Genomic DNA, 26501 nt, shown 5'->3' on the forward strand with positions numbered 1-26501 from the left:
TTTTTAGGTTTGCCTCAGGCATCATGGCATCTTTTACCCTGTTGAGGGAGCTGTTGTATCATAGCTGTATCATATGCTGGGAACCTTGACTTGGATTGTTTAGTCTATACAATTTCATAAAAGATTTCCTTTAAATGTCTATTTTTGGTAAGTTCAGATCTACCTATTCAATTATTCTTATAGTTGTTGAATAGTGTCAACGAATCGATAAGAGGACTTATCGTTGCAGCTCTTAAAGTGGCATGATTCCGCAAATATTAAATATTTAATCAATGATTCAAAGATAGAATTAGAAAATGACCATAAGATATCCTGTTTTTGAATTTGAGTTTTCAATTGCAATTAATTTATATTTATTGCAAATATTCGATTATAATTTATGCATTTTCTTCTTTCATACCAGGGTCATTCTCAGGGCGCCTTCTGTTTTCCTCATGGATCTGTTGAATGTTCATCATGCTGACCCCGTGGGAGGCCTGCCATCTGTACGCTGCGATGTGTTTCATCATAAAATAAAACATATCTTCTCCCTGCATTCCTTAATAACAACATATATGGTATATTTCTACCTCTTTAACTCACATCTTTAACCACCTTACACAAACAAATTGTCGACAGTTTGATTTTCAGCAACTTTATTTCAGTACAAGTGGTTTTTAAAACACCTCACGTCTCATTGTTCTTGCAACCTCCGAAATAAGCAAGCAAGACATTAAAATCTTCAAACATGGCCAACATGATCAAACTCTGTGCCAAACAACATTTTGAAGCAAACTATTTGACAAGAGTCAACATTAAGACAAGTGGGGAGCAAACGGTCACATGATAACCAATAATTAAACTTTGTACACGTGTAAACCCTGACTAAAAAGAGATCGAGCGGCCGGCTCAGCAGCCAGCGCAGGAAGGAGCAGTGATCCGACAAAATTAACCAAATGCCCAAATATTAGCCTACTTTTCCGCCTGCTTAGCTGTGTGTACAGGGTTGTGTGTGACTGTGTGTTTGCATGCGTGTGCACTTGTGTTCTATCATACAAACAGTACATTACATAGAAACCCAATGTGTTCTAATAAGGCATTATGTGGCAAAACAGAACATCAGAGAACAGAAACTCCACAGAGCAAAAAACAGCATTAATGCCAGAACATCTGATTTTAAGGCCAACAAACTAAATGATGAACATGGTGGAGAGCTGCGTGAAATCAAGCTGAAGTCTTGAGGAAACCTTCAAATGAATGTCAGAACAGACACTGTTTAATGATTTTGGGTAAACAAAAAAAAATGAATATCTGGACTCTTCCTGACCAAAATGGTTTGTTGCTGGGTTGGGGAATTGGGCTTGGGTTGAACAAACTAAGACTCGTCTGCAGAAGCCAGTCTACAGAGTGCAAACACAAAGTCTGTCGTCCATAGTGAATGGGTTGCATTGTTACTGTAGCAACGGTAAAACCAGAGAGTGTGCACTCACTTAGTAGCATAATGAGCTGGGACAGTACCTTTAAAAGTACAGATATAAAATACATTCATGAAGACATCTTAACAAACAAAACAACAAGGTGAATAGAAAGCAGACCACCATCAGTTCAAATGGCTCAGGCCAAACATCTGTTCATAGACCAGAGTCAGGTTGGGGGGCACGAGCAGAACTAAGACGATGATCCTCATAATGTTTTATGGCTCAACTGGTACCAACTGCTAATTAAAAGGACCATTCAAATAACAAGCAAACATGATTTGTCACTAACACTTGGTGTCTATGCCTTTTTTTAAGGTTTCGCCTGACCAGTTTTTGAGATGTGGCTCTCAGCCTCCACATCAATAAAATGCAGGTTAGTAAAAATGTGTGGCTCACAGAATTAAATAATACGATTTTAAAATGTTTTTAAAGAATGTATGTTTCCAGAAACTGTTGGCCCAGTTACACCAATAACTGTAACATTACATTTTAGGTAAAAAATCTAGTTATTTCAACTAAAACATCATATTAATTTGATTCCCTCATCAAAGCAAAAATAAATCCACCAAACAATTATGACTTGGTAAATGACAACAAAGCAAATTAAATCACCTTCCTGTACCGTGGCAAATTAAGAGTCATTTGCTAATCAAGCACAAAGCTAATTTTAGGAGTTGTCGTCAATCAATGACCAGACCGAACATTAATATAGCCAGTCTTTGGGAAAAAGAGAGCTTTTTGCAAAAATAAATATTGTATATTTAGTTTTCTGGCTTATGTAATTCAAAAGATGTTATAAAAATAATACCTAAAAGTGAGAACAAAAAGCTTGATCTCTAACGTTGTTTCTGGTTAAAGGCCAAGATAACTAGCAGGCTACTAGCTAGCTGGAATCATTTTAAGAATTTATATAATTGATTTAATAGCTGGATTACGAGCTAACTTGGTTGCCTTTAGTAACTGGCTCGCTCTTGAACATGATTAGCTAGCAAGCGTGGTGAGCTTCCTACAGTAAATGGTCAGCTAGCCCCACGAGAAGTCAGCATGTCAACAAGACTTCAGTACCACATGCTGTACCTTGATTACAAAATGTATTTGACCATGCATACCAGGGTTTAGAAATGGTGTCAACCGTTTCAGAGGTTCTTATTTCGCATCAGAAAGTCAGGCCTGTGAAAATCAAGCTCGAGCAACAAGCAAACAGCTTCTGGAAATACAGGTCGCTGTTAAAGTTCACAGATGCATCTAGAAGCTATCTGCACCACTAGACACTACTAAAGATAGGTCAAAACATGTTTTCTTTTATGATCGAATCAACCCTCTTAATCTTTTTCTGAACTCAATGCCAAGCCCAAACCTGACTCTTCATCACAGCTGAACTGAATCAGCGTCTTCCGGTCACTGCCAGTGCCTCTTCAGAGGTCTCTGTACCTGTCCAGCAGTAGATGAGTCTGCCTGAGCCCTGGAGGTGATGGTGTCGCTGCGCTGGTGTCCGCTCCGACACAGTTCCCTGAGAACCTTTCTCTACGACTACAGCAATGGCAAAATGCTGGGGACGAAAAATGTGTGGTCCAGAATGATAACAAAAAAACCACATTTACAGAATTATGGTGCAGCATTACAAGGAGAGGACATATTCAAAGCCAATATTTACAAATAGATCCGATGATCTGGACTTTACTGTGGGGGATAGGAACATTCTTTTATCTTTTGCGTCTACATACAGACAGACAACAGTGTGCTGGTGGTGGAAAAATAAAGGTGTGAGGTCACTACACGGTGCCATTGGACGATCCCATCACTCAAAGACTTGTTAATGAGTTTACAATAATAGACAGTTTCCAAACCGGTGATCATTGAAATCGACACATTATTCAGATGCTGTAAAGGATGAAACATGATTGGCTCGTCAGGCGGCCTCACACGGGGCACCAATTGAAACATATACTGGGATAGTACATATTGTGCCTTTACCAATATATGTTACCATTACTGCTCTAATATTTTCTTTTCATACATCTTCTATACATCATTTGTCTATATATCTGTACTATTTTTCCTATGTGTGTGTTTTTTTGCATTCTATGTTACAGTCTGTGGATGCTTATTTTGGCTTTAAGCAATGAACCGCCCTATGGATAGTGAGTTTGCATTACAAACAGGGTCTCGACAAACTCAATCCTTCACAGTTTGCTTCAGTGTCCACTTTTTTTTCCTCCCAGTCCTTTTTTGACCCCATATATATATATTTAACATTATAAAAAATAAGTTATTGCGCATCCAAAAAAAGTGCATTGTATATTTGAAAAATATCTCTTTCTCTCTTTACACTTTTCCAGTTGTCTTCACGCTTCCTGCTCATTAAGGTGGTATCCCTTCGACGGCTTTGGGGTGGAGGAGTGTTCGCCTGCTTCCTCCTCACTCCGTCGTACCGCACCACTGAGGGGGAGTAAAGGGGAGTAAAGCGGACGGAAGAAGAGAAGGGGAGAAGAGAAGAGAGAAATAGCTAATGGAGGGACGTCTTGCTACGCTATGACCATGGGAACGTCGTCTGAGAAACCGCTGATCATGGGATCATCTTCATCATCATCACCTTGAAACGAAGAGGAGAGAGATCAAAGTTAAAGGAGCCCTGTTATGTTCATTTTCAGGGTCATATCAGTATTTAGTGTCTCTCCTGGGACATGTCTCCGTGCTTTAATGTTCAAACAGGTCTTTATTTCTCTCATACTGCCTGTGCTGCAGCACCTCTTTTCACCCTCTGTCTGAAACCAGAGCCTTGTCTGCTCTGATTGGTTAGCTGGTCGGCTCTGTTGTGATTGGTCAACCACTTAGAGATGTGTTGATAATGTCCCGCCCCTTAGCCTAACACGTACAATGTGTTGGAGAGCTAGCAAATAGAATTGCGAGTGTTACATAGTGATGTCACTATGTTACAGAACTAAAACAGGAGTCCAATAGATAGTAATAGTTAGTAAACTGAGATTACTAGCATGATTACAATGTTATAATACATTTTGAACTAAAGATTCATATATTATAGGTAGACCTACAGAATGAATTTTCCTTATGGTTTATATTTAGGCTAATTACATTTTTCTTTATTTAATATTTTTAATTTTGTATAACAGTAGTTTTTGGATGAATGTAATAAGCTTAAACAGCATTTGTAAACTATTACTGTTACTACATTTTTTATATGAATATCTTGTTTTTTTCTTTTTTAAGGTTATATTGTGACATACACTTTAGTAATAAAAACATCTTATTGTTATTTATTTTCTAATAGTTTTTATTTGCATCGCATTTGATATTGAGTTTATCCAAAAGCAATGGAAAGTAATCAGATTACATCACTAATATATTTTGATACATTTTTAAAGTAGCCCTCCCACCCCTGCTGGTTTGCATTGCGGGTCTACATTTTAAAAGTATTTTAATGGTCTCACCCAGATCGTCCCCGGAGGAGAAGATGGCCGAGCCCAGGCGGGAGTTGTAATGCGAGTTTGCGAAGGCGGTGAAATTGTTCTGCAGACGGCGGTGTCGGAGGTAGAGCGCCACCAAGCCCCCGCAGACCCCCAGCAGCAGCAGGAAGAGCACCGGGACCACCACCGCAGCCATGTCCCCTGAGTGGCCCTCACCGCGGGACGCATCAACGGCCCCTGGACATGGAGAAAATCATTTAAATTCACAATTACCCCGGTTATCATCCAAATATGATCAAAACATATAGAAATAGCTTTACCTGACATTATTTTTGAGACAGAAATATATAGTATGTTTGTATTGCATGACTAAAATTACACTTTTGTTTTAATAGTGAACATAATTGTTGTGCACAACAGATAATTGAACAAATTCATAAGTTGATATGATAACATTTAATTTTTTTTAATTGAAGGCATCTTTTCTACTATCTACCGTGATAGCAAACTAGTCAGCTTTTTAAATTACTCTTATGAGGATATTCACGACAATCCAGAATTTATCAGGATCAACTTATTGTGATTGTTTCCATCTGACGTCAGTTCACATTCCCCGTTTTTTCATTACATTTTTACCTACGTTTGGAAGTAAGTAAGTAATGAAGTAAGTGTGTGTATACCTGCGGTCAGCTGGTTGTAGAGCAGCAGGGCGGGCTCCCCACACAGCTGTCCGCTCAGCAGGCAGCGGGCCTGCACAGAGAACGTGTAGTTGTGTCCCAGCAGCAGGCTGCTGATGCGGAAATACGTCTCCGTGGTGTTTCCCAGGAACGACGTCTGATTGGTCACACTGTCATGCACATGCACTTCGTAGCCCTGTAAACAGCATGTTCAAGTTAATGGGGAATAAAAACAGGACAAAGCAATGGAAGCCTTGAGCGGTAAGTGAGAAGAGAAAAGCTTAACCATTTTTATCTTCAAATCTGATCATAGGAGATTACTTTTCTTGTTTTAATGACTTTTGAACAGGTGAAAAATAACAGCTTTAGTACAAAACCATAGAACTTCAAGGAATGACAAAAGATGCTTATTTTGGACTGATATTAGACTATATTCAGTGGATTAGAAGATCATTATTCTTTAGAGAAATACAATTAAAAACAATTCCTAGACAAATACTTATATCCAACCCTTTATGCAAGTTATAGTGTAGAAAAGAGGGATTTAAAAGGTCAGATATGGGTGACTCTCGTCTCACCCTGCTCTCATTGAAGCCCTTCTCCCTGACGGCCAGACTCTTCCAGAAGAGGAACACGTGGTCGTTCTCTGTCAAAATCTTCAGAGCTTCTGGAGCCGGAAGAGGAACTGCAGAAGGGGGATTATTTTTCTCAGGATAAAATGCATTTTTTTGTAAAGAACGAAAATCATATATACATTTACTGGTTTTACTTCAGATTGGCAGGAACTTAATACGTTATCACTGAAAGAGGTGAGAATGCACCATAGTCACAAATGTATGATGTACAGTTTGTACCTGTGCTGAGGGTGAAGCTGGCCTCCTTGCTCATGTTGCGCAGGCGGACAGAGACGCTGTATCTGCCTCCGGGCTCCAGGCCTTTCAGCAGGTACTCCACCGTGTTGTTCTTGGTCGTCAGCTTGTAGTCATACTCCTCCTTACGGATCACATCCCGCACGTGGATTGCATAAGTCTACATATAAACAGAGAGAAGATAGGAAGTCAGAATAACACACAACAAGATCTCTGTTTATCATCAGTTGGATTTATGATCATACACCAAAACAAAAAACAAAGCAATTCAGCATTATTCTAATAGTTGATTCCAAATAGATTGTTTATTAAGAAGATTCTGTTTAACTCTAAGATTTTAAACCCGATTGGTTTACCCTGAAAAGTCCTGCTAACGCATTAAAGGCGCCTTTCAGTTAAAGGTCCCATGTCATGCTTTTCCGGTTATTACCCGTCCCCTTGTGTGTTATGAAGCTTTTTCTGCATGTAAACGGTCTGCAGAGTCAAAACCCTCAAAGTACACCCTGTAGCGAGTAAAACTCTAACACAGAAAAGACCTGTCTATGCTGCCCCAGAACGCCTCGTTGGAGATTTCTTTTTTTCCATTGTTTTCTTCCTGGGTACAGTGACGTGCCCATACCCAAATGGACCCATTGGTCCATTTGGACCAATCCGCAGACTTCCTCACACACACACACTCAATCTTTTCTCAGCTGCAGCTCCGCCGATTTCTCCTCCCTGAGACTGCGGGACGCGGCGAGGCTGTCAGTCGGTGTGTGAGCACACACACACCAACTCCCAGCCAGGCTGCGGGTGTGTGTGTGTGTGTGTTCGGGCTGGGTCTCGCTGTCTCGCAGACGGCCACTGGGCTCATAGGGAGGGGGGGGCAGGAGCTCCAACAAGCCGTTTAGGACAGAGAGTGAATACACATACTATACAGAGATGCTGTATGAGAAACCAATGTGAGTTTGGAACATTGCACAATGTAAATCTATTTTAGTATACTTCAACAATGGAATTATGATCAGTAGAAATGGCCATGCCATGGGACCTTTAAGGTGTTAATCAGGGTTTCTGATATCTGGCAATTCATTTTTCTTTACAGGGAAAATCTGTGGAGGTATGGAATGTTTAAATCCCCCTGGTCATAATGTGCCCTTTGGCTACATTGAAGACATTATGGATGTGGTCCGTTAGCATAGCAAAGAATGAGTATGATCTTATTACTGCTGACACCTGCAGTTGTATACAGTGTAGAGTTGTGCGAGTTGTTTTTGGATTTATGGGGATTGTTGCTTTACTTATTAGAGGGTAAACAGAGTTGTACGTCTGTGTACTTTAGTAGTAGTGGACTATGTGAGGGAGAAAGTTACTAAGCTACTGCCAGGTAGTTCTGGCCAAATAAATGCAGATAGAAATTCTCAAAGAAGCGTGCCAAGGAGGATTTCATTTTACCTATAGTCTGCCTATCAATTGTTTTTATGTCAAAATAAAGCATAATATTAAATGGGACAATATTTTAATGGGCATACATTTATTCTAGTACACGTAGTAACCCCGGTGTAAATATATCAGCATTTGCCTCACAGAGAATCCAACCATTTGTTTGTTTCCACCCTAATCAGTCAACCCTCCTGATCCTGATGCTCATCATCATGAATCCCCATCCCCATAAGCAGTGTCGTACCAGAGCGGCGTTGGGGGCGTCGTACGGGGGCTGCCACTTCAGCGTGGCCTGAGTTCTGTCCACTCGCACACGATGGAGGTTTCTGGGTGGCAGCCGCTCATTGGGAATCATTTTCACCACAGCGTATTCCGAGGGAGGGCCCAGGTAGGGAGAGACGGCACGCACCTGAAGGAAAACACAAACAGCACTGTAAAGATGTCCTCATTATTACACTTGGACTGACGCAACAAAATAAAACAATGGCAACAATGACTGTCTATGGAAGGCAAATGCATCTATGTTTGCCATACGTGAATACAGTATATTACAACTATCATGCTAGACTTGAATGGTGTACTAATCTGCCCCGAGATCCCACATAAAAGTCATTATTACATTTGTCATGGAAGGAAAATGAAGAAACATTACTTTTACATCCAAAAAATGACATTTGAAGATAATAAATATCAAGCTTTTACAAAATGTTATTTGTGGTGTGGGAACTTTTTGATGGATTAAATGATTAAAGGTTGAATAAAATATATTTTTATAAGCACATGTTTGGACATAAATGCATGATATCCTGCATTACATATGTTTACTTTTAACATAAAAAAAGTTTGAAAAAGAGAGAAAAGAACAGATAGAAAACAGGGAATCACATCTAATCATTTCCACATTGACATCTACTGTACAGATACAAATGTACCCCAAATAAAAATATGAATTAAAAAAATCCAACTTCACTTCACACAAATAATATTTATTTAAAGCTAGGGTGGGTATGTTAACAAAACATTTTTTAAATACTTACATTACATTTTAAATGTTTCAGAGTCCCCTACAAGCTGCTAGCTTTACCGCTCTCGGTTTTAGAAACTCATTTTAAAAGTTTAGTTGACTGTTGCTTGCGTCACCTATAATACCCAACCCTATCTTCAAGAGAGACCCTGCTTATTGAGCTTCACTTTTAAAACGAATTATTTAGTCACTTAAGTCAGGGTTCATACACTTTTTCACCAATGATTTTCAATGACTTTTCCTAATTTTCAATGACCAAAAAAATTACTCTTTCTCAGCGGTACCACTGAAAATGGTTTATTTGAACATGAAACAGGAAAATAAGGTCTGCATATGAAACATGTTGTGCCTATCTAAAACAAATCAAATAGTTGGCTTACTAGCTTCTACACGCTAAAGCAACTCAAATCTCTCACCAGCAAAATACCTCGACAGTTAAATGCCATTTTATGTTTAATTACTATACCATACAGTATTTATTATCATTATAGTATTACTATTTCGGCGATTAGCTCAAATATAAATTATATTTGATGCAACTTTAGTTACATTTCCATGACTTTTCCAAAACTTTGGGAAAAATATTGTTTTCCATAACTTTTCCAGGGCCTGGAATTTGCATTTTTGACTTTTCCAGGTTTTGAATCACCGTAAGAACCCTGTTAAGTGATGACAAAGCTGTGGATGAAATCATTGTTCCCATTTGAACTTGAAATAAAAAAAATCTTACTCCAAATAGTTTCCATTTCTGTTGTGACTTTCCTTTTTCTAGATGTAAAGATTGAGGATCATTTAGGACTTTCTCTACATTTTATCTTCCCACAAACATTTCTGATGAAACTAATTTGGCTTAAAGATTTCACAAACTTTTCAGTGTGAAAGATGTGAAAGATGTCACTGAGAGGAAGTTGGTGGGATGTTGAGAAGACTCACCAGGAAGAGATACTGTTCGTCGCTGTCCACCGTCACTGTGAGGCTGAGAGCCGTGGAGCGGACCTGATGCGGGCTGCGGTACAGGTCCAGGAAGGAGGTGGCGTAAAACACACCGTACACCTACACACACACAGCAGAAATAAGTGTTGAGTCAGTGAAGTGGTTCAAAGGAAATTTAAAACAATACCCTGATATGAAACATTAAGTTAAGCCCTAAGAGGCAATTAGGGCGAAAACATCTAATGATACATTTTCTAAGCCTAATCTAATGTTGCACTTTATAAACAGGTTTTCTATGGACTGTTAGGATTTTAGACGAAGACTCATTTTTAATTCTCAGGTAATCACATTTTGGTAATGCTAATCTGTATCTCATATTGAGCCTACTCAGACCCTTTCATGCAAATCAGTGCAACACGTGAAAACACTGGCTGAGATGTCCCTTCCCTTAGCCTATCATGTACAATGTGTTGGAGTATAGCCAATAGAAGCGTTAGTGTTACATAGTGATGTCAATATGTAACAGAAGTAAACAAACGAGCCCAATAGAGGTGTTTCTGGCAGGGGGGGGGGGGGTTAAGACATTTTTTAAAGGGCTTTCCTCCTCATGAAATCAAGACGTATTGACGGTAATGTGTAGTACCTGAGCGGTGGTATTGCCGATGGTCCAGCTGCAGTCCACAGCAGTCTGGTTGAGGGCCCGGGCTTTGAGGAGGGGCCGCTCCGGCTGAGAGCCAATGGTCTGATGATGGGACAGGGCGGTGGGACTGTCTCCTATACTGGTGTGAGCCCAAACAGCCACCTCATACACTGTGCCTGCTGTCAGGTTAGTAGCTGCGAACAGACACAACCACATGTACGTGAGTAATCTGTGGAACTGTAATTGACTTACAAAAATAATCTAACACAAACGGTACCTTTCAGGATCCCCTGTTTGACCGTGTAGTTTCTGCTCTCCTTAACATGTGTGTCAAACTGCCAGTACAGAAACACTATGTACTGCTTCACCTTTAAAAAGAAGAAGAAGAGCCCTCTCAGTCAGGTTTATACAGACAGAAAAAAACAAGCTTTTAAGGAGACAAACTGAAGAGGAGCTCTCACCTCGTACGGGGAGTTGAAGCTGAATGAAAGGCTCATGGAGTCGTTGGTGATGCTGTCGGCGATCACAGAGGGGGGGGGCAGAGCTGCAGCACACAGAGAGCAGGGAGATAAGGACTTTATGTCATTTGTGGGCTGTTTATTTGAACAGTTTAACAGGTATTGTTAAATTCAGAGTGTGTATCTTCAGGGTCAGCAGCCTAAAGGATGGCAATTCAAATTAAATCACAATTTTCCATCTGCTTGCTTCCATACTACACATTTTTTGTACAAAAAAGTATAAACTCACCATGTACTGTACTAATTTACTTAATGTATAATCTAAATGTAATCGTTTTTTAATTTAATGTATTATCCAAACATGGTCATGGTTCACAAGAGAATGTTTTGAAACACTTGAATGCGTTTCCAAGTTATTTCTGGCCATAACTGATGAGTGGGACACTTCCTGAAAACAGGCAGAGGGTAGCACGACTATAAAACCTAGCAAGGTTTCCAAACGAGTAACGTGACTCAGAAGTTTGAAGTAGTCTGCTATTTGAAACTTCCTAGTGAATTGAGCTGGTGGAATTCTTTAAATGCTTATGAAACATGCTCCAATGCTTCTTTCTGATACCCTTTGATATTGGTATTTGACAAAGGAAAAGAGATAATGCCATCCCAGAATTCCTTGAAGAAGCAACATTTTACGTGACAGTTAAAGAAAACCTCAATAAGTGCTGCTGTATTTTTAAGTTACATTGCTGTCAACTATGTTTTTGTGGAAGCACTAGTGAGCCAAGTGGTTAGTTTATTTAGAATGTGGCCGTGTAATCTGCGTCGTGGTTATGTGCATCTTCAGTGTGTTGTTGTACCTTTCTCATTTATGACAGCCTTGCTGCAAATGATCCTTTACTTAATTGTATTGAAATTACATTTTGGACAGGAATTCGTAATTACATTTCACAGCATAGAGCTTGACATTTTACCGCAGCTCATGTCTGACACTGAATAACATTTATTTGATGTTCTTGTTTTTCTGTTGTGATTTGCTTATACTGTATGTAAGAATATTAGTTTACATTCTGAAAAAAGTGAATCTGTTTAATGAAATAAGCCGATAAATGAAAAGTATTCAAACAAATATAACAACCAACCTTTCTTGGGGGTGATGGACTTAACCTCGCTCCAGTTGCCAACACCTCGACTGGTCACTGCTGCAACCTGGGAAACATCATCAAGCCAACATTTAAACACTCCGTGCAGGATGGTATCACTAAATGATTGAATGTGGAAAAATGTATTTCATGTGCATGTGTGTGTCTCACCCTGAAGCTGTACAGAGTGTCTGGCTGCAGCTCCTTCACCTCACTGTGGGTGCTGGTGCATCTCTGGGACATCCAATCAAGATCTCCACGCTCACTGTACTCAACCTGACACACACACACACACACACACACACACACACACACACACACACACACACACACACACACACACACACACACACACACACACACACACACACACACACACACACACACACACACACACACACACACACACACACACACACACACACACACACACACACACACACACACACACACACACACACACACACACACACACACACACACACACACACACACACACACACACACACACACACACACACACACACACACACACACACACACACACACACACACACACACACACACACACACACACACACACACACACACACACACACAAAAATATATGATAATACAAATAAAATAAATAATGATGCCTCTCGGTTAAATAAAGGAAGACAAAAGACTAAATGACTAAATACAATAAAATATAAAAACCTAGAAAATAAATAAACAAATAAACAAAACAATAAAAAAATGAGACCCTAATCCTCTACTTTGTATATGAGATAAGCAGACGGAGAGATTTGCATGTACTGTATGCATAAAGATGAGTGAACACATGTTCCTGGAAACAGGTTCATTTCTGGGGGCGATACCAAATGCACACGTGAATCAGGTTATTGCACATGAATAAAGACTCACAATGTACTCTCTGATGAGGCCGTGTCCTTTGTCGGGGGTTCTCCAGGACACGTCCACTGTCCCGTCCTCACTGTTATCACAAGACAGCTGCAGGTTCCTGGGTGGGTCGGGCACTGCAACACACACACACACACACACACACACTGAAAAGTCCTGCTAACGCATTAAAGGCGCCTTTCAGTTAAAGGTCCCATGTCATGCTTTTCCGGTTATTACCCGTCCCCTTGTGTGTTATGTAGCTTTTTCTGCATGTAAACGGTGTGCAGAGTCACAAACCCTCAAAGTACATCACTTCATTCAAAATGAAGTGATGGAAGTATTAAAGGTCACCTATCATGCACTTTTTAGTCAATAGCATAGGACTCAGATATATACAAATATATAAAAAACATGTCTATGAAGTGTTTTGCTAAAAATACCAAACAGATCACCTATTGTAGCCATGCCTCACATCCCTCTATTTCACTTCCTGTTACTAAAGTGCTGATTCGGGGTATCAGCACTTTAGAAAAAAGAGAGGGGGGCGGAGCTTATGCCTGCTCATGCGGGACCCGGCAGATACTGTCTAAAATAAATGCTGCGGTGATGAAACGCCAAAACCACATCAAGGATTATTTCTGAAACAGTATGGAGCTCAAAGGCTTTCTCTCTTGCCACTTTTTTTTAATTTCCTGCTTCTTCACACATGCTCTCTCCAGTACAGGTTAGCTCTGAGTGTTAGCGATGCTTGCTAATGTAAACAAAGACCATATGACGTCCAAAACACGTCGGGCATTGATTCTGATAGTGACGTTTCTGATAGTGCCGTGGGTCCACGGTAAATTACGTCATATCGGATGGCAAATCTGGATCAGCTCCGTTGTACCCCCATGATTTTAGAGATTTGCGCACGGAGGAAAAGATTGAGGGTTTTATTTTCTGACGCTGCTTGAGTTCCCCGACACACCGGGGACACATATTTATGTATAAAAGACATCAAAAAGTGCATTTTGCATGATAGGTCCCCTTTAATGTGCTTAATAAAGGAGACACAACTAATAATTGAATGTGTCAGTGATAATAGTAAACACATTTTGAAATGCTTTCAGTGCTGGCTACAGTTTTAAAGTCTCTGCTACATCCGTAAAGCAAATAACTTTAATAATTAATATGAAAAATTAAAAAAGTCAGCTGAGCATTTTGTAAACATGTTCTGTATCACATCTGATTTAGCTTATTAACAATTTGAATGTAGTTTTCTGATAATATCCAAAATTACTTCACAGCTTAGTTGGATACTCAATTCTGATTGGTCAATTAGGCCATTCATGTTATTCATTTTGCTAAGAGACTGCTGCTAATGAGGATGCTCTGCTAAAGACACTGTGTGCAGTCCATTTGAAGTCAGCTGTTGACAGTAAACATTATTTTTCTCCATCAGAAAACACCATGAAGTACTTTTTGAATATTCATTTTTATATTTGTAGAGAGCACGGAACTTTGGATTCATGATGGCTAAACTGACTACAGTAAAGAAAAGAAAAAACACTTTGTGTCGGGAACTTTATCACCCTGTCTGTGTTATTTTTTCATTAATGACCGCCTTGCTGCGGTTTCCTTGACACTGAATGGTAACCATACACTTTTAACATGATGTGATCAGTCATGTTTAGTATAAATAAGCCTGAGACAGTTCCACGTTTCCTTCCGGATAATGAGGAGAAACATGGAAGCTACCTGCAATGATCAGGTCACTGAACACCACAAACGATTGATAAGTTATTGAAGGATCACAAAGATCGATCAGCTTAAAACAAACAACATTTTTGTATTCCGGTTGCTCATCCAACATGCTAACAGTGTAGATGTGAGCAGATTAGGACTTCTACCACACTACACTTTCCTAGTAAGTCATTTAGCATTGAAGTTAATGAGTCATAATGACAGAATTGATACTCACAGCCCTCGGGGGTCCTGACCGTGATCACCTCGTTGGTCTTGTGCAGCCTGCTGAGGCACTGGGTGAGCACCTTGACATGGTAGGTGGTGTCTGGCTTCAATACGGCCAGTTTGTAGCTGGTTTTGTTGCTGTGGGTGTCCATGATGGTCCACTGCTGGGTGCCCACCAGCCTGGAGATGAAAACACAACATGAGGGGACGTAAAGGCATCAAGCGTAAACTCTAAATTCAAGCGTGGATAGCCTCAGGCCTGGACTCTCATCAAGCATGTCTAAATGGCCGACTTTGGGTGGGCTTTGCTAATGAAAGCCAATTTGAAATACGTTTTATGTTTGTGTGTACCAAATGTTGTGGATATTGAGTAGTTTTGAATAATTTGACAAATGTAAATCGGCAAAAAATGTACTTTCTCCTTTGAACTACAAGCTTGCCGTTTGAGCTACCAACTATTCCTTCCACATGACACCACATAATGATATGCGGTCAATCCAACCCAAATTAGAATGTTTCCAATCTACTTCCGATATGTGTGCAAGTTTGAGGTCAATCGCACTTAGGGTGCAAGTTCTTTTGTTGTTAAAAAACTGCATTTCCATAGATGGAGGTAGGGAGCACGATAGCAAATTTGAACCCATTCACTGCAGAACCTCACGATTTCCCGCCAGTCCTGACATCATTGCACATTTTTCACAACTTTTTCAGCATGCTAAGTGCCTCTCAAATGTGTACCCCTATTAGAATAATAATAATAATAAGAAGAATAATAAGAAGAATCAGCATAATAACAAACGGGCTAGGAACGGTGCCCTAGCTAGTTGAGCCCCATGCTCTGGCCCTAGTAACGCATAGTGCGACAGCTGTAACGTGGATAGCTGATATCAGTTTTTTTCATAAAGGGTCAATAATGCCTTATCTATCCGCTGGTAAAAAGATGCTGGTAATAAAAGTCACCTGTAGTATATGAGGAAGTAGCAGGAGTCCAGAGGGAGGTTTTTTGGACGGGACCATGTCAATGTGACGGCCCCCAGGAAGTCTGGAGTCCACTGGAGGTTCTGGACTTTATAAGCCAGGGTGTTCTCTGGAAGAAGAGGGAGGGGTTCAAATGGATTAATTAAACTGTTTGAAATGGCTAATTTCTTTATTATTTTAGAACCAGATTTAGCAATTAGCTAATTTGCATCTGCAGTCCCTGGGCAGGTACACACATAAAAATCAACAAACAATTTAAAAATGACAAAATCTCTATCACACTGTATACATTCAACTCAAAGCACAGATTAACATATGAATAACAGCACATTTATCAGAAAAACTATAATATAACACTTAATTTCAACTTGGGACCAATAACATTTAAACTCAGCTGGATGAACCATTTACATGCACTAAAACCTATATAACACACTACAGGAAAGGGAAAACCCCCCAAAAAACGTCATAACCCTTCAACACACTGCCTGAAATATACGCCAACAGCCAGCATGTGGCAGCATTGCACTGTTTTTGAAAAACTGAGTGAATAGTAAAGTACTACATTAACATACTGGCATTTAAAATAGACCTGAGCTTCTTTTGAGGAAAATGCAACTAAGACCTACATTAATTACAACTGATATCTAAACACAGGTGGAGATGGGGAGAGTGTTTGGGACGTACGGGTGCAGTTGTCCTCGTCGCTGTGGTCGGAGCAGTCCAGGAAGCCGTCGCAGCGCTCACTGTCAGGAACACACGCCTCACCATCAGAGCAGCGGGAGCCGTTCACACAAGAGAGGGGCCCGCGGGTGGCTGCAGAGAGAGAAGGGGGAGAGAGGGAGACTTTTTACATTGATCTTCTTGTTATTGGATTGCCTCACTGTCAGTATTTCTGTTTGCAGTGCTAAAAGATAATACATTATTTTTGATTAAACCTCTACTGTATAAGGTTTTCGGTTCAGTACAAGTAACATTTTACTTTTGGTGAACTACTTTAAATAAATAGCACAAGGATTAACTTCACAATCAGCAACCAAACCCTTTAAAACTGTGCAATTCAGCATTAATATTGTATTAATACTGATACACAACTGTGTTATATATACAGTTAAACAATTTGCCCACCGGGAGTACACATATGGCCACTCTCTGATTAAAACTGCCATCTTTGATTCGGAAAATGTCAGAAATTGATTCAATAACCTTAATAACCTCCAAAACCACACCATAGATATGTTTTAGCTTTGGTCTGCATATGCTAATTATGCCCAAAAATTCAAATTTGGCATTTATTCAAACCTTGGAACTTAAGGTTTCACTTTCTCACATTCAACTGTTTTATTTATTTATCTTGTACACAAGACTTTGTTATGGTTGTGTTTTGTGTGTGACGGTGTACTGTACTCACGACAGTGGGCTTCATCAGAGCCGTCCTCGCAGTGCAGCTGTCCGTCACAGCGCTGCCAGTCGGGGATGCAGTGGGGGGGTCGGCGACACTGGAACTGCCCCCGGGTGCAGCGGTGAGGCGAGGGCTGGGCCTGGGTGGGCACTGGAGCCACCGTCACAGAGCCGTTAGCTGCTGTGGGACAAGAGAATGAGAAAACAGTTTTTTACTATAACTATTGTTCTTTTTTGTTTACATGTGCCAAGGGGGTTCTGATTTTGGCTTGATTTGTTTGTTAATTGTGATGAGTGTCTTAAAACTTGGGCAAATATGCAAGTCTCCATTCACCACTTCACACAGAGCAGCTTGCATACAAGTAGAAATAAACATTGACAAGCACACTCACAACCCGTAAATTCACAAGCTACCCTGCAGTATACAAAGTCATTCAAATTAGCTGCACCTTTACCAGCTTTGAGAACACTTTAATGCATCAATAATTATAATCAAAACATATAATATATATTATTCTGAAATGGGTACATTTACTTTTGGTACTGTAAGTATATTTTGATTCTTATACTTTTCAAAATGTACTTAGGTAAAACTTGAAATGCAGGACTTTTACTTGTAACAGAGTATTCCTACACTCTGGCACTTCTACCTTTAGTCAAGTACAAGATCTGAGTACTTCTCCCACCTCTACCAAGGACACTTGTTTACTAAAGGGACCGGAGATCAAACCACCATTCTTGAATCAATGTGTTAAAATACAACACATATACCTTGCAGCTTAAATGTTATTTCCGACATTACCATTTAAACTCTTATCATTCTGCCTTCTGTTTTTAGAGGGTGGTGGGGACAGGGGATGTGTAGGGGGTGGACTACAATCTACAGAATATGCACACAGAAGTGGTGTACATAATCTGAAAGCAGGGAAACTAGGTTAGTTTTAATACATGTTGGCACTGAATGGGATGTTTTTCTAGTCTTAACTCGGGTAAAAAAATAAAAAGTATTAATTATGAAAATGATGAAGGAGATGATGTGATCTGAAGCAGTGCTACAGACAGGAGCTACCTGTGGGACAGCCCAGCTCATCGCTGCCGTCGGGACAGTCAGCGTATCCGTCACACACCCAGGAGTCGATGATGCAGGCTCCGGAGCCACAGTGGAAACGGTTGGGAGCACAAGTGGAGGGGCCAGGGGACACGTCGTGAGGAGTAACACCACCTACAAGGTTGGAGGTTCAAGTTTAATGACTGGGGAGGGATAGGACGTTTGGTAATTCAAATATAAACCAGAATCAGAAACAGGTTTATGCAAGGTTTACACATACGAGGAATTTGCTTGGTGTATATGGTGCATACATAAACACAGTTAAAGAAGCGGAGGGTCTCCCCCTTTAATATCTGTCACTCAAATAAACACACTGGTTGCCAAAAAAAAATTCTCTATGTATCTCTGTATTTGGGGTTAAACAATGGAATGCCTTACCAAATGATTTAAAGAGCTGTACAAACATCTTTTGTTTTAAGGAAATGTATAAATAAAGAATCATTAGACAGTGCGAAGATGTGAGGCAATATGTTTTGCTGCTGGTAGACTGTTGCGTTGACTCTGATTGTTTTTGTTTGTTTGCTTTTATAATACTGTAAACGTTTGTGAAGTAACTGGCAGCTTCTTCTCCCTGCTCCTTTCAATCATTTGCTATGAACTGCTCCAGGTGAACATGTGTTGTGTGAATAATGTACCATGAGTGGAACAAATAAATTAATTAATTAATTGTACATTTCAAATAACTTTTTCTTTCCTTCATCCTCTTTCTTCTTAACATATGAGTACTGAAATCTAATAGGCAAGGTACAATTCTAACTTTTTCTTTACTTCTAACTTTTTATATGTGTGTATCTGTGCAAATTAAAAAGCCTTAGTGTAGTCTTAGTGTGTGTACCTGTACACTGTGCCTCATCAGACCAGTCCCCACAGTCGTTTTCTCCGTCACATTTCCACCACGTAGGAATACAGCGGTCATTTTTACACTCGTACTGGAAATACCTGGAGCAGCCTGGGACCTCGGTGGGAGCCGCTGCAACACACACAGCAGAAGTTAACACTTGATATTGCTGCTGAAACATTGCTGCACTTCCTCTTCTTTAGAAAAAATGACGCAATCATTTGATATGCGTGTTCCTCTCTATTTGTGAACAAACACGTCCGTACCACAGTTGGCTTCGTCAGAGTAATCCCCGCAGTCGTCCATGCCGTCACACTTCCACTCCAGGCTCACACACACTCCGTTGGCACACTGGAAGGTGTAGGCATCACACACTTTGCCAAACTCAGTTGGCGTGGCTGAGAGAACACATACAGGGACATTAGTGGTTACAGAAATCTGTTTGTAGGAACAAAGCAACACAGAATTTTTTTGTATGTATTTATAGCATTATAGGTTTGAAATAGAATAAGATGTATAGGTATGAACAGGGTTTATTTTGTAAAAAAAACTGCTATTCTTACCTTTTGTTAGTTAGTGGTAGCTATATTTTTTTATTTTACAACTTTTGTCAAACGGTAATAAAAAAGTGTTTGAAAAAGATACAAACATTTAAGGCACAATTTCAAATGTAAAACTTTTTTTTCCTTCAGCTTATTCGAACACCTGTTTTTGTTTTGTTTCTTATATTATTATAATAAACAAATACAACAAACCACATGACTTAACATTTATTTCAATATTTGCAAAGTTTACGTCTGTTTTTGATAAGAATCCAGTATCATTTAGTTTGGAAGAGGAACAGAAGGAATGAGAGTGACATGATCAGAAAAGTGATACTAAATAAGTTTCAAACTCCCCACGATTTGTGTCAAATCCCTCACTTTAAGGAAATGAATCATGAGAAAAATATGCACCGAGAAACATCCCAGAGGCACTATTACAGGAACTAAATACGTCTTGATACGAAAGAGTATCAAGGCCAGGCAAAAGGTGGGGGTAAATGAGGATGTTTTTTGGGGAGATTTTGAATATATGAGTTGAAACGTTGAGAATTAAGTCAAACTTTCAGTTTATTCACTAATGCGAGTAATTTGTGTTCCGTAGACTCATACTTTAATCTTGAAAGGTTTACCTTTATTAACAACATTTAGACTTAGTTCTAAAAAAAAATGTGCCTTAATTCTCCAAATGCTAAATAAATTGATAATCTTCCTCCTCAAATGTTTTCCCTTATGCACGGCATTATTAGTGTTCCGTACATTGCACCATAAGTTGAAGTCCTGCTTTTTAGAGTTACTTCCCTAAAAAGTGTTACATTCATGGATTATAAGGGTAAGAAACACACCACATCCAGCGTAGTCTGCGTCCTCGTCAGATCCGTCCTCACAGTGTTTGATGCCGTCACAAACCAGAGACTGGAACAGACACTGGGCTCGGTTCCTGCACACAAACTCCATGTAGCGAGTACACAGCGGGTCTGTGGGTCAAACAAAGAAGACAGAAACCATCATGCTAAGGACTTGTAAACACTAGTTATAACACACTTATTCTAAAGGATTTCTGCAGGTATTTAAGGGTCCGATAAATATTCCATATACATATTGAAAAAGTCAATGTTACGCACGTGTCAAATACAGTACTGATTAACTCCTAAAACAGAGAAATCTATTAACATTCGGGGGTCTCTCACCACAGTTGTGCTCATCAGCTCCGTCTGAACACTCCTGGATGCCGTTGCAGTGCGCCGTGGCCGGCAGGCAGGTGTGATTGGAGCAGAGGAAGCCGTTACATTTAGTTCCTCATGGAAACACACAGAAATATATTATTAATCACCTTTCATTTCATGACTGTGTATATATTTTATTACACAGCCTAATTAAATACTCAATTCTGATTGGTCAATTAGGACATTCCAGAGGTCTGTTATATTTCGCTAGCAGACCGTTGCTAAGAAGGACACTCTGATCTAGGGACTATGTGCAGTCATATCAATCCGCAGAAAGAAGTCCGGTCAATTAATCGTCAGCTGTTTTCCTCCATCAGTAAACCCTGTGGATTACTTTTTGAACAATAATTTTTATATTTGTGGAGAGCACAAAACTTTGGATTCATGATGGCTAAAGTGCCCAGTAAAGTAAAGGAAAAGAGTGCAAGAGGAGAAAATGGTTGAAAGATAGAGCGCTGGAAGTCAAAGGAATCCACAGAAGAAGAAGTCCAGGAAGTAAACACTAACGGGGACACGGTATGGGCTCTGGCAGTGTTTAAAGGCTGGTTGATGGAAAAGAAAATGTGAACAGACTACACAGTTACAGTAAACCTCAATCAGTGCTGCCGTTTACTTTAAGTTACGTTGCTGTGGCCGCAGTTCCAGCTATTGGTACTAAGTGGAACGCACCATTTTTTCTTAGCAGAAATCCTCGTTTGTGAAGTAAATAAACACTCTCACACCCAGGATCCAGCTGAGATTTAAGTGTGTGTCTGACACGTCTAAAATGTGTCACGATGACACTGTTGAGTGTGTGACTCAGCTTACCACAATGCCGGGGGTCTTCGTCCGAGTCATCCTGGCAGTCGTCATCACCGTCACACTTCCAGCGCTGAGGTATGCAGTGACCTGTGTGACACTGGAAGCTGCTGGCCTCACATGTATGGTGGCCAACTAGGGACAAACAGGAAGAGATTTAAGGGTAACACAGAGAATAGCTTCACACATGAGAGCATTAAACCTGTTTAATCTGAAATGTAGTGTTTGCAGTTTAATTTGTGTCTCTATTGTTTTATTCAGACTTTTGGCCTTTTAAAAAAAGTATCATATTTAAACCTTTTGTTTTCTTGGTCAAGTTATAGAAACTAAATGTCAGGCCATTTAAGTCTCAAATATACCTGTAACTTTTGTAGTCTAATTTTAGTCAATGAAAAATATAATATTGAACATTTCAGTAGAGTCACAATATCCTTAAGTTTTTCCCCAATAAAAATACTATTCTATAATATGTAATCTCCACCTTTTTGGAGATTAAAAAAAATATTTGTTGTTGTTTAAACGACACTTTAGTTTGTCCTTTTGCAACATTCACTGTTGATGAAGTCATACTAGTCATGAAAAACAAAGCGCTGACAAATGTATCATAATTTCCCTTACAAAATTACAACTCTAACTGCAATACACACTTAGTGCAAGTGGCTATGCTTTGATGATGCATGAATTTAGTTTTTGCATAAGCAAATACAAATCTCTACCTTCGCAAATAAATATAACGTTCTCATGGCTTATGAGATTGCTATTGTTTTCATGTTGTACACAGTCAGTGACCCAGCGCTCACCTGTGCAGTTGGCCTCGTCAGACCAGTCTCTGCAGTCGTTGTCTCCGTCGCAGCGCCACGCCTCGCGGATACAAACACCTCGAGCACATGTGAACTCTCCAGGGCCGCACTGGTGAGTGTCTGAGAGATGCAACAACACTATCGTTAGTACTTGCAAAAACTATGAATTATTTTACTTTTAAAGCACTATTATGGTATTGGAATGAAGCTTTAAATGTCTGTCATCATATTTTGTCAGCAACCTAAAAATGTATCTTCTATCAAAATGAATATGATTGACATTGGATTGATTGAGTTTTTGAAGTCAACCAAATATCAGTGCTTATTTGGTGGGTAATGTGATGGAATATTTATTTATTAGGACTTTTCTATGTTATGTTTGATTATTCGTTCACTGTGGGGGGAACAACCTTTTTTTATAATAACAGTTTTCCACTTTTGTTATGCCTATTATCATCTTTTTAAACACTAAAAACTCTGTGAACACTAATAACAAAGTGTATATGATAACAGTGTTTCACATTTGCTGGCTGCAGTAAAAAAAAAGCCCCATCTCACCACAGTGCTCTTCATCACTGTTGTCTCCACAGTCGTCTTCATGGTCACATTTGAAGGCCAGAGGGATGCAGGAACCCGAGGCCATGCAGCGGAACTGGTTGGACGGGTCACAGGTCGTAGTGGCTGTAATAGAAAAATATTATACTCACTTACTTACTTTAATAATATCATTGTGTGATTCTTATTGGCTAATGTTTATCTATATTTACTACTTCTCACTCTTCTTAGCTAAGCTTGGGAACATTCCTTATTAAGAAGATTTGTTGCAATGTTGTTAGTTACACTCCATGTGCACCAACAGTATGACCTTCAACTCAGGTGAACTGAGAACATCCTGATATGACCTCCCTAACTCCCTAAACTTCCAGAATGCTCCATTCATTATCACCAAGCTCAACCCCTCCCTTACTTCTCTCTCTGTGTTTAAATATGCAACCCAAACTCGACTCTTCGTCTTTCACTAAATAAAATACGACAAAGACAGCTGAATGGTTTGATTCTCTATCCACATTTGATAAATAAATGTCCACCACAGTGGCTAAACAAGGACAACATTTTAGTTGTTTGTTGTTAATGTAGAAAGAGCTCTTGTCTGCATAACGAGAGAAGTGGCTGAGTACTCACGACACTCCAGTTCATCACTCATGTCTCCGCAGTCGTTGTCGCTGTCGCACTTCCAGATGCTGCTGATGCAGCGGCCGTTAGAGCAGCGGTACTGGTTGGGCAAACAGCTGTGCTCTATTTGGAGGAAAGAATGAGCATATTTACCCTAGAGATCCATACAGACTTAACAGTATATGACCCAAAGAAGTGGCTTACATCATCTGAAAGCAGTTTTGGTTTATATACATCTCTAATAAACATTGTGGTTTTGGTTAGTGATAGGGCTGCACGGATTTAAGAAAATGTCACTAGTTCAGCGTCTAGCAGCTGATAGCATTAGCAACCATTTAAACTGGTCTCTGGCTCTGCACAGCGGATAGTCATGTGACCAACAAGGCACAGGCTTCAAGGACTAAACAGAAGCTGACAGGACGGCCATGCAGCGTGGGCGTAAATGATAATCAACGTGCACATAAACAGAAAATATGTCAAATGCACATTTTCGAATTAAGTTGCAGCGTTTTGTGGTTCAACAATCGCAGAGGCTCATATTATGATTGTATTAGATTATTCGTGCAGCCCTAGTTAGTGGCTTATTCAAATGTAAAAGTTTTAAGTAAGGGTTTGGAGCATTACGATTGAAGTACATGATGATCATCCCCATGCCTTTTTATGTCTTATAAGTTGCCACAGAAAGTTTTGGGTTGATACCATAACATTTAAGCATTTTCGGTTACTCGAAAATGTATTAAAATGGTCAAAATTCCTCAGAAATACCACCTTGAGACAGCAATGCCATTTGTGTTGTACATTTGTGCCTTCCTGCAAGATTGGATGGTGTTCTGGAAACTACTCAGAAACTCCTTTATTATCAATACCTGAGCCATACTATACTAGATCATACTAGATCCTCTGAAAGCCTCAGTCTCCACTTTCATTAGCTAGCATGAAACAGTTGCTACCAACAGATTTCTTAGGTTTCTTTTATATTATATATTGAGTCTGATCTTAAAACAGGCTTTTAAAGACAGTAAAGTTGGCTTGAGTCACAAGCCATCCTACAGGTCCTAGAGGGTAAACCAGATCACCTCCCTGTGAAATTAAGGCCTCATTTTTACAGAGACAAGATCATACATCTTACAGCAAAAGATCACAATGAGTGCTCAGTATGTGTCTCACCCGTCTTGATGCAGGTGTTGTTTTTCAGCAGGTATCCGGTGGGACACTGGCACTGCACCTCTCCGTTAGGCAGGGTGATGGTGGGGGCTCCGTCGGGGCAGACGCAGGTGTGCCGATGGCCGGGCTGAGGCAGACACAGCAGGCTGCACGGGTGGTCAGCACAGGCGTTGTGACCTGGGGACAAGAGATCCAGACCTCAGTTTCAGCACTACTACATTTGTTTAAAGGAGCTGTGTAGAGGATACAGTTGCATCTAGCATCTACAGATTGCATCCAACTGAATTCACCTCCGCTTATTCCTCCCTTTCCAAGCCTGCAGAGAACCCACTGTGGCCTTAAAGTAAAGTTACATTTAAAAGTCTCTCTTTAGACCCACGGTTTGTTAGTTCGTGGTGGGCTTATATGAACATGGCACCTGCTACCAGACAACCATTCTTATTTTCATGTGATTACACACTTGAAAACATATTTATGAATGTTTGATTCAATTTCTGAAAATAAATCCCCGTAAATCCTGCACACGGGACATTTTTAATACATTTAGAAAATCTCTAAGCAGAAATCCTGACAGGTCTTTTTCTACCTTAATCCTGGAACCCATCGACTATCTGTCTTGGGGCAACGGGCTACATTTCTGCGATTCTGATGTGAGCCAGTGAATATATGAAGCCAAGAGTTGAGCGACAACGTGCACAAACTGATTTCTCCAATAATAAGTGGTTTACCAGTTAAATCATTGTCAGACAATATCAATACTTTTCAAGTTGCATTTGGGCTAATGCAGTCTGTCTCTTATTTTATTTGTAATGACTGTTTACCTGCCCCATTTTGATTGGTCAACACAACTCGGACTAAAAAGTGATATGCAGAGTCTGTTTTTGGAGATTATTTATTCCTATCATTGACTATTTGCCTTAATAGAAACAGGGTATATTTACTGAAGTCAAAAGTATACCAACTGTTAGTTACCATGATTCATTTCTCACAATTCTTGCTAAGCTTTCAAACTTTGTGGACATGAGTGTACTCTCTGTTCCTCACCCCTGTTCTTCCCCTTGTAGAAGATCTTGAGGTCCATGACCCCGGTGAGTCTGCCAACAATCAGCTCGTTGCTCTGGGAACCCGCCTTTGGAGCTTTGAAGATCCCCATCCTGGACCAGTCGTCCCAGTACAGGTCATTCTGGAAACAGCATCCAACACAAACTTGTAAAAACTGATACTTAGCGAGGACATTGAACATTAAACTTTTTCTGATACAAGACTGTAGAAAAGTTAGAAGACTTTTTTTATGTGTTGTATGAACAATGTCACCTTGAAGACTGCAATGGCATACGGATGGGGCAGCCCCCCAATGAGAACAGTCCTCTGGCCCCCCATGAAGTCGGCCCTCTCGATGCGGTCGCTGTAGGCCTCGGTCCAGTACAGCCAGTGGTCGTCAGCTGTGATCCCGTTGGGCCAGCGGACGCCCTCCGACACGATGCAGGACACATTGGTTCCGTCCATGTAGCTCCGGTAAACACCGGCCGCTCTGTCCCCCCAGTCGGTCCAGAACATCAGACTGAGGAACGGATACAGTATTAACATGATTTATTTT

General features: G+C 40.1%; 1 protein-coding gene across 2 annotated transcripts in view; it reads right to left on the reverse strand.

The window, feature by feature from the left end:
• Positions 1-618: 618 nt before the first annotated feature.
• The window catches only part of sorl1 (sortilin-related receptor, L(DLR class) A repeats containing), a 102705-nt gene continuing 76822 nt past the window's right edge, over positions 619-26501 (reverse strand). Inside the window, exons 20-48 of one of the 2 annotated variants that reach the window (XM_034113378.1) lie at positions 26219-26465; positions 25949-26087; positions 24908-25081; positions 23750-23863; positions 23126-23248; positions 22568-22687; positions 21777-21902; positions 20934-21041; positions 20589-20720; positions 19468-19599; positions 19199-19333; positions 18325-18477; positions 17266-17433; positions 16542-16670; positions 15837-15963; positions 14887-15056; positions 12948-13060; positions 12213-12317; positions 12042-12108; positions 10909-10991; positions 10725-10815; positions 10451-10641; positions 9808-9927; positions 8095-8259; positions 6414-6588; positions 6138-6244; positions 5563-5755; positions 4907-5119; positions 619-4050 (exon numbers count right to left, since the gene is read on the reverse strand). In XM_034113378.1, the coding sequence (XP_033969269.1) occupies positions 3983-4050; positions 4907-5119; positions 5563-5755; positions 6138-6244; positions 6414-6588; positions 8095-8259; positions 9808-9927; positions 10451-10641; positions 10725-10815; positions 10909-10991; positions 12042-12108; positions 12213-12317; positions 12948-13060; positions 14887-15056; positions 15837-15963; positions 16542-16670; positions 17266-17433; positions 18325-18477; positions 19199-19333; positions 19468-19599; positions 20589-20720; positions 20934-21041; positions 21777-21902; positions 22568-22687; positions 23126-23248; positions 23750-23863; positions 24908-25081; positions 25949-26087; positions 26219-26465 (3988 nt within the window). In that variant the 3' untranslated portion in view covers positions 619-3982. Of the gene's footprint in view, positions 4051-4906; positions 5120-5562; positions 5756-6137; positions 6245-6413; positions 6589-8094; positions 8260-9807; positions 9928-10450; positions 10642-10724; positions 10816-10908; positions 10992-12041; positions 12109-12212; positions 12318-12947; positions 13061-14886; positions 15057-15836; positions 15964-16541; positions 16671-17265; positions 17437-18324; positions 18478-19198; positions 19334-19467; positions 19600-20588; positions 20721-20933; positions 21042-21776; positions 21903-22567; positions 22688-23125; positions 23249-23749; positions 23864-24907; positions 25082-25948; positions 26088-26218; positions 26466-26501 lie in introns of both variants that reach the window. The other variant, XM_034113377.1, reaches the window with a different exon arrangement.

This window comes from Trematomus bernacchii, unplaced genomic scaffold (genome assembly GCF_902827165.1).
Source record: "Trematomus bernacchii unplaced genomic scaffold, fTreBer1.1, whole genome shotgun sequence".
In the NCBI taxonomy this organism is placed as follows: Eukaryota; Metazoa; Chordata; class Actinopteri; order Perciformes; family Nototheniidae; genus Trematomus; species Trematomus bernacchii.